This window comes from Emys orbicularis, chromosome 22, assembly GCF_028017835.1.
Source record: "Emys orbicularis isolate rEmyOrb1 chromosome 22, rEmyOrb1.hap1, whole genome shotgun sequence".
Taxonomy (NCBI): Eukaryota; Metazoa; Chordata; order Testudines; family Emydidae; genus Emys; species Emys orbicularis.
In genome coordinates this window covers 7,246,234-7,254,469 of record NC_088704.1, presented here as the reverse complement: position 1 = coordinate 7,254,469, position 8,236 = coordinate 7,246,234, and the positions used below count along the sequence as shown (strand labels likewise).

Here is an 8,236-nt window from a genome sequence, read left to right as displayed (position 1 = left end):
CCCACGCAGCCCCATGGTTATGGCGCTCACCTGGGATGTAGGAGAAAAGGGGAGAATCACGTTTAGAAAACCTGACCTATGTGGAAAGGTTAAAAGGTCATAAGAACAGCCGTACTGGGTCAGACCAAAGGTCCATCCAGCCCAGTATCCTGTCTACCGACAGTGGCCAATGCCAGGTGCCCCAGAGGGAGTGAACCTAACAGGTAATGATCAAGTGATCTTTCTCCTGCCATCTATCTCCACCCTCTAACAAACAAAGGCTAGGGACACTGGGCATGTTAAGTGTTGAGAAAAGACGACTGAGCAGAGACCTAATAACAGTCTTCAAATACATGAAGGGATGTTATAAACAGGGCTGTGATCACTTGTTCTCCATGTCCACTAAAGGTAGGACAAGTAGTAACGGGCTTAATCCGCAGCAAAGGAGATATAGGTTAGATATTAGGGGTATAAGCATAGTTAAGCTCTAGAATAGGTTACCATGGAAGGCTGTGGGATCCCCATCACTGGAGGTTTTCAAGCACAGGTTGGACAAACACCTGTCAGGGATGGTCTAGATTTTCTTGGTCATACCTCAGCGCAGGGCCTGGACTTGGTGACTTCTCAAGGACACTTCCAGCCCCATGCTTCTAGGATTCATGTGACCTAGAATTAGGTTTCCCACATCCCAGCTGAGGGCCCGACCCCCACTATTTCAGGAGGGGGAGCCGTCTGGTTCGTCATGGAAAACGTCGAAAGCTTGCGGGGTTCGTCCCTATGCCAAAGCAGGTATCCTTTGAAACGGTGTAAGTCCTCGTGGCTGGGAAAGCCGTTTCCTGCCCAGCTCAAAACCAAGGCCCAGAGGTACATGCGCCACGTTGTCCGCCGGGCGCCCCAGCTGAATCGGCCGACAAAGCTTGAGAGAACACAGTACCCGTCGGGCTGCAATGTGCGCCTCCTTTTTATTCCTGCGCCTCCAGATGCCACAATATATACAGATGGTTTTATTTATACACGTAATAATATACAGAATTAGATTTTTATATATATATATATTCATATATTCACACAGACACACAGACGCTCACGGATGCGCCCAAGAGCTCAGCAAACCTCCTCAGCCCGCAGGGAGGGTGCTGCTCCCGACACACCCCAGAACGGTAAAAGAACCCCCCAGAAAACGAGCTAGTTTCTCAAGAAAAATCATCGTAAATTTGAAAAAAGTCTTTAAAAAAAGGGGAGCGAAGAGGGGTGTTCATTTGTTTGGTAAATGGAAGAGGCTACCCCCCTCCTGAGCAGCGGGCAAGTCATTCCCTAGGTCGGCCTGGGACGGTAGCAGATACAATCTCAGCATGCCCTGGTGCAGGCCGCTCCGCATGGGGCTTGGCACGAGTCCGGAGCCAGAGTTAGCCACCCTAAGTGGTGCGTTGTGGGTAGCGGATGCTGTCGACGCTATAGCATCAAAGGGACCTGCCATATGAGAAGAGTGCTGTCCGTCTCGCTGCAGGCCGGCAGCTTGCTGCTGGGGTTGAAATTCCGATAGCCCCGCCCACCGGAGATGATGGCCACCGAGGAGATCTCCTTGCGGTGAGCGTCCCGGGCGCATGGCCTGCTCCGCACCCAGACGTCCGGGTCGTCGGCCATTTCGTAGATGGAGCCGTCCTCCTCGCTGTGCTCCAGGGCGGTCCCACCTGGCGCTGGAGGGGCCTCTTTCACCGAGAGCAGCTGCCCGGGCAGGTGGGAGGTGGAGTGGAGACGGTACTGCAAGAGGATCCCCTTCTTCCTCATCTCCCTGGCTGGGGGCTTGTCGAGGGCAGATGGCTCTGGAGACGGGCTGTCCGGCTTCTCCTCCTGGCCGCCCTCCTCCTCCTTGTCGTTCTTCAGCACGTCCGGGGCCAGGGTGCTGACGGCCACGGCCAGGAATTCCACGGGGCCACAGTGGCCGTTCAGAGAGACCATGCCTTTGCCTGGGAGAGGAGCGGGGAGGAGAGCGAGAGAGAGGTTTTATTAACAGTAAACGCTTCAGAAAACAAATCAAGTTCACGCCTCATAAATATTGCAAGGCTCGTCTGCCGAGTCCCGGTGGCTCCCGGCTGCCTCGATAACTAGAGACGTTATTCTGAGATGCACAGACGGGCCCCGAGCTCTCCGCTCCTCGCCGTTAACCTTGCGCCGGCCAGGAGAGCAGGGGCCAGCGCGCTCAGCCCTCCGCGCCGTGCATGAGCTCCATAGCAGGCCCAACGGCCCAGATCCTCCTCATTTCCACTGAAATCATGAAGAGGATCTGGGCCGACGTGCTGCGTGCGCCCGCTGGGTCTGGCTATGCCACACCCAGCCTTTCCCATCTGAGCCAATGGCTCCCCATTCCACCCCCTTGGATTCTACCTATGGTCCCAAGTCCCCTCCCACTCATGGCCCCTGGAGCTCCCTGTTCCCTGACTACATGCTGAGCCCCCTGGCCCCCCGCGCTGCGACTCAAGGTTCCTATTAATGGGGGGGATGCTGGGAAGTCCCAGCGGCTGGCCCTGAAAGGGAAGCGCAGCAGCCCACCCGCTGTGGTCGTGACGGAGACAGTTTTGACCCAGCGACGGTAACGCGTCCTCTCTCGGGGATCAGATGGTGCCCGAGTGGCGCTGTTTGCTGACATTTAGCAGCACCTGCTTGGGGGGTGGAGGGGCAGGGGGGAGAGATAGAGGGGAAATACAGAGCGCTTCCAGCCCTGGTACCCACAGCTCCACCAGGGCAGCCTAGTCCTGACCTGCAGGCCTTCTAATTCATCCCTGGAGTTTACCATGCCCTCTCCTTCCCCAAGTGCAGCGAGGCATGACCCTGGCTCCCAATGGCTGAGCCAGGGAGCATGGGGCTGCTGCCTGAGATAGGACCCAAGGAGTTTCATTTTGGCCTTTTGCCCCACGTGTCCCATGCTGGAAGGGGCTGGGAGGTACGACGCACATTAAGGTCTCCTCCATGAGCACCCCAGGGTGGGCCACAGGGCAACAGACCTCTGTGGTCCCATTCAGCTTGTCCGGGGCTCAGCCCAGGGAGGGACCGTGCCCCTGAACACAAAGCAACACCCCAGGACACGGTGCGCCTGAGGGCCATAAGAGGGCACAGAAATGCACTGGCGCACCCATGTGCTGGGATGGGGGGGGGTCATGCAAACACATGGATAAATACGGGACATTCCAGAACAACCAGCGCTTAGGGCTTCCAGTCCTGAGACCCATGCACGTGTCAACGCTTCCAGCAGCACAGCGCCCTCTAGCAGCGGGTCAGGGCATCAATTTACCGCCGGCGCAGAGCGCTGCTTGAGGCACCGGCGCCACCTACGGCGGGGCCTGGGGCTTTTCTGGGAGGCGTCCCACCCCAGCACTGAGCTGCGAGATCCCGGCGTGAGCTGGCGGGGGGGGGGGGGGGGGGGGGGGGGGGGGGAGGTGGAAACACGCTCCGGGGCGAGCAAAGCAAGCTGACAAAACAGACGTGCTAGCCCAGAGCCCGCAGCACGACAGGCTGGATTTCCAGGGCTGTGTTTGGTCTCGGCTGGGATCTGCGAAGGAATCCAAGGGAGAGACGTGTCCAAATGCCACGGCGATGCCATGGGACTTGGAGGGCCATGGTCCCTTCGCTTCATTTGCGAATAGAATAGAAAAGACTATCAGGGTTGGAAGGGACCTCCGGAGGTATCTAGTCCAACCCCCTGCTCAAAGCAGGACCAATCCCCAACTAAATCCCCAAATGGCCTCCTCAAGGATTGAACACACAACCCTGGGTTTAGCAGGCCAATCCCAGTTAGCGTTTTGCTTGCCCTGCGGGACGTGCGAAGGAGCCAGCCGCAACATCTCTGCAGTCCCCACGCGATTCTCCACCAGTCCCCCGGGTGCTGCTTAACCCTAGCTCGGCAGGAGTCCACCAGCACCAACGCCGAGCAGACGATCTCCCTCTTGGCCCAGCTGAGAACCTTCTGCTCTGCCCAACTCCCAGGGGCAAGACGTCCCAGAAGAGCAGACTCACCAGTGATTTTGGGGATGCCTTCCAGCCTGGGCACAGGCAGTAACACGATGATGCCCTGGTCTGTGCCAACCCACAGGAGCCCCTGGCAGATCAGCAGGCTGGTGACACGGACGTTCTTCTGGCCTGTTGGGAGAGAGTAAGGAGTGAATGTCGATCTGCCCCAGGGAGAGGCTGCGGGCACCAGGAGACAAGCACTCCGACAGCAGAAAGCTTGAGAGGCCGCGGGCTTGGGGATGAGAGCCAGCAGGATGCCAAGGGGCACTGACTGGCGCCACAGGACTAGAGTCGACAGGAAGCCAGATTTCTACGCCCTGGTGAACAGCCTTACATCAGGCAAAGAGGGATTGGCACGAGAGGGGCTAAGGACCCGGCAGAACACGGCACCAGCAGGGGATGCGGAAACGGAACAAGGGACGGCGGGGAAAGCAGAGCACCGCCTGCGCCCACCCAGCGCCCTGGCCCAACCATGGCTCTGCCGAACAGCTGGGGCTAGCAGACACCAGAATGCAGCGCGTGGCGAGGGCCCCGGTGCCGGCGCTGGCAATCTCCTGGCACCGCTTTGAAGGCGCGAGTCCAGAGCCATGTTTTACATTCTGAATGCATGAGTGCCTCTCCTTTGCAAGAACAGAATACCCTGTTGTTTCTAGGCACGGACAATGAGACGGATAATTCGCTGCCATGAATTAACATGTTTTTGATGTCAGTCCAGATTAGCTCTTCCCGCATGAGCAGCGCTGCGCTGTCTTTTCACTTTAGCGGCAACGTTCGGGAGAACAAGGAAGGGGGAGCGGGCGGCTCAGCGAGGATGCCTGTCTCCTCTCTCCAGTGCTGACACACCTGAGGAAGGATGGGGGGCTGGGGGGGGGCAGGGGAGGAGGCCCTAGCAGAAAGAGGGGTTGGTGGCAGGGCGAGGCTCCATAGGGGAACCCAAACGGAGGAAGATTTCTCTGCCCCACCCGGGGCCCGGTCCGGCTGGTAAAAATTCACCCTATGCGATCACTGCACGGAGGGGCGCGGGGGGGGGGGGGGGGGGCTGGCTCATATCACACACGTGGGGGGGCAGGGCTCCGGCAAGTCACCCCGCAGGGCAGGACGAATGATGAGCGGGATGTTTAGTGCACAGTGCTGGGATGTACAAGCCAACCAGGGTCCCCGTGCTTGTGATGGAGAGTCCCCTGGGGAAATACGACATGCCCCCCTTTCTCTCGGCCCAGGACAGGGTGCCTCACAGGAATCCCTCCGCTGCCTGTCTCACTACCCCCGCTCCGCTCCAGGGCCCGGGGAGGAGGTTGCAGGGTGCGTCTCGGGTCTTGCAGGAGCGGGTAGCAGGCAGCTGAATGGTAGTGTGGGGGGGGGGGGGGGGGGAGAACGGCCATACTGGATCAGACCAACGGTCCATTTAGTTCAATATCTTGTCTTCTGACAGTGGCCAATGCCAGGTGCTTCAGAGGGAATGAACAGAACAGGGCAATTATCGACTGATCCATCCTGTCATCCAGTCCCAGCTTCTGGCAGTCAGAGGCTTAGGAATGTCCAGATCATGGGGTTGCATCCCTGCCCATCTTGGCTAATCGCCATTGGTGGACCTATCCTCCATGTACTTATCTAAGTTCTTTTTTGAACCCAGCTATAGTTCTGGCCTTCTCAACACCCCCTGGCAACAAGTTCCACAGGCTGACTGTGCGTTGTGTGAAGAAGTACTGCCGTTTGTTTGTTTTAAACCTGCTGCCTAGTCATTTCATGGAGTGACCCCTAGTTCTCATGTTATGAGAAGGGGTAAATCATACTTCCTTATTCACTTCCTCCACACCATTCATGACTTTACAGCCCTCTATCACATCCCCCCTTAGTCGGCTCTTTTCCAAGCTGAACAGTCCCAGGCTTTTTAATCTCTTCTCAGCTGGAAGCTGTTCCAGACCCTTAATCATTTTTGTTGTCCTCCTCTGTACCTTTTCCAGTTCTAATAGATCTTTTTTGAGATGGGGTGACCAGAACTGCCCGCAGTATTCAAGGGATGGGCGTAGCATGGATTTATATGGCGGCATTAGGATATTTACTGTCTTATTATCTATCCCTTTCCTCATGGTTCCTAACATTCTGTTCGCACTTGCCTGCCGCTGCACATTAAGTGGATGTTTTCAGAGAACTCTCCACAATGACTCCAAGATCTTTTTCTTGAATGGTAACAGCTAGTTTAGACCCCAGCATTTTGTATGGATAGTTGGGATGGTGTTTTCCAATGTGCATTTACTTTGCATTTATCAACACTGAATTTCGTCTGCCAGGTTGTTGCCCAGACACCCAGTTTTGTGAGATCTCTGCGATTCCTCGCGGTCAGTTTTGGTCTTAATTATCTTGAGTAATTTTGAATCATCTGCAAACTTTGCCACCTCACTGCTTACCGCTTTTTCCAGATCATTTGTGAATATGTTGAACAGCGCCGGTCCCAGTACAGACCCCTGGGGATCTCCTCTCTCCAGCCTGAAAACGGATCATTTATTCCTACCCTTTGTTTCCGGTCTTAACGAGTCATGGATCGGTGGAAGGTTAAGACACTGCTTGGTTTGCTTAAGAGCCTTTGGTGAGGGACCTTGTCAGAGGCTTTCTGAAAGTCCACATTCATGATGTCCACTGGATCCCCCTTGTCCACATGCATGGGAGGGGAGGTGGGAATGGCCCTGAAGCAGAGGGATGCTATTATCCCAGCTGAGCAAAACAGCTGCTTCGTATCTCAATGCCCCCCTGCTATTAGTGCGGGCGCAAGGATGCCAGCGGACACCCTGCCCTGTCCCCAGTGAGGACGGCTCCCACCAGAGAGAAGAAAATGCCAGTTGCAGGATGCGGGGTGGAGGGAGGGAGGGAGAAGGATTATGGGTGCTACCCAATGTCTTTCTCCTTCCCCCTGCCCATGCCGCTGCTGCTCCCCACCCAGCCTGGCTGGCGCTCCACTTGCAGGATGTGCTGCTGTGACTGGGCCGCCCGAGCGGGGAGCCAGCCTCCAGCACCCCTGTGCGAGATTAGCCTGGAGCCGGGAGCTGACTCTGCTAGCGCCAGGGGCACTGGCTGACTGGCAGAGGATAAGCGCGGCCGCAAAGGAGTCCCGAGCCCTGGGTGGAGCCCGCCTCTTCAGACCCAAGCTGGAGCCGATGCTTTGTCCCTCGATTGTCAATAGTTCATGTCTGTTTGCCCAGGAAGGAAGCATGGAGCAGGCAAAGGATCGTGACCCCCCCAGCGGCTCCACACCAGGGGCCTTGCATGGCTGGAATGTGGAAGAGGCTTTGGGAGAAATGAATTAACCATGGCAAGTTATTATTACATGGGGGGTCGCGAGCTGCCAGCCTCCACCCCAAACCCCGATTGCCCTCCAGCATTTATAATGGTATTAAATATATTAAAAAGTGTTTTTAATTTATAAGGGGGGGGGGTCGCACTCAGAGACGTGCTGTGTGAAAGGGGTCACCGGGACAAAAGTTTTGAGAACCACTGATCTAGATGGACATCCCCGCCTGCGTCGTCTCCAGTTGAAAATCAGCTACCGGCTTCCCGCAACCAGGGAGCAACCTGTACCTGGATTCCACCCTCCGCTCTGCCACTTGAGCTGGGCTGAGCCACACCCACTTCTTCTACACTGTCCTCTCCGGGACCCTCTCCCCTGGGTGCCAGAGAGAGGGCAACGTCCCCGTCACCGTGAACAGAGGGGGCAGCAGAGAGGAGCAAGCGCCTCGCCGCCCCCCCCCCCCTCCTTACAAAGGGCACAAGCAGAAGGGGGCAGGAAGAGAAGCCCTCCCAGGTATAAGGAGGGGCGGGGGTGGAGCAGTGTCCAGAGGCTGGTCTAGGCCAGGGGGATTAGCACGGTCTGTAGCTAAATAAGTGCTAACCCCTCATGCAGCCAGACCCCACTGACACCTCCCACACTGGGGGTCCCCCCGGCACGGCTACACCAGGGAGATTCCCCCCCTCCCCCCCAAGTATGCACTGGGCACAGGAGCACCAGCAGGGACCGAGGCCCCCGGCTACGTGCAGTAGCAAGGGGGCTAGGGAGGAGCAGGCAGCCCCGCTGAAATGCGGGAGGGCGCCAGAACAGGACAGGTGGCCACCCACCATTCCCAAGCACCGCAGGAGAAGGGCAGCTGCTCCGACCCCCCCAAGCAGCCGCCTCCTCCAGCTGCGCCTCCTGCCCTCCCCCACCCTGGCTCGGGGCTGAAGGCTCGGCCCCCAGCCTCCCCCGCCCCCTGCCTCGCGGGAA

General features: G+C 57.4%; 1 protein-coding gene across 2 annotated transcripts in view; it reads right to left on the bottom strand.

Annotated features, from left to right (window-relative positions):
• Window positions 1-1,431: 1,431 nt before the first annotated feature.
• The window catches only part of ARHGEF10L (Rho guanine nucleotide exchange factor 10 like), a 130,214-nt gene continuing 123,409 nt past the window's right edge, over window positions 1,432-8,236 (bottom strand). For both annotated transcript variants that reach the window (XM_065421255.1, XM_065421256.1), the window contains 2 exons: window positions 3,991-4,113; window positions 1,432-1,946 (listed from right to left, as the gene is read on the bottom strand). In XM_065421255.1, the coding sequence (XP_065277327.1) occupies window positions 1,432-1,946; window positions 3,991-4,113 (638 nt within the window). The remainder of the gene's footprint in view (window positions 1,947-3,990; window positions 4,114-8,236) is intronic.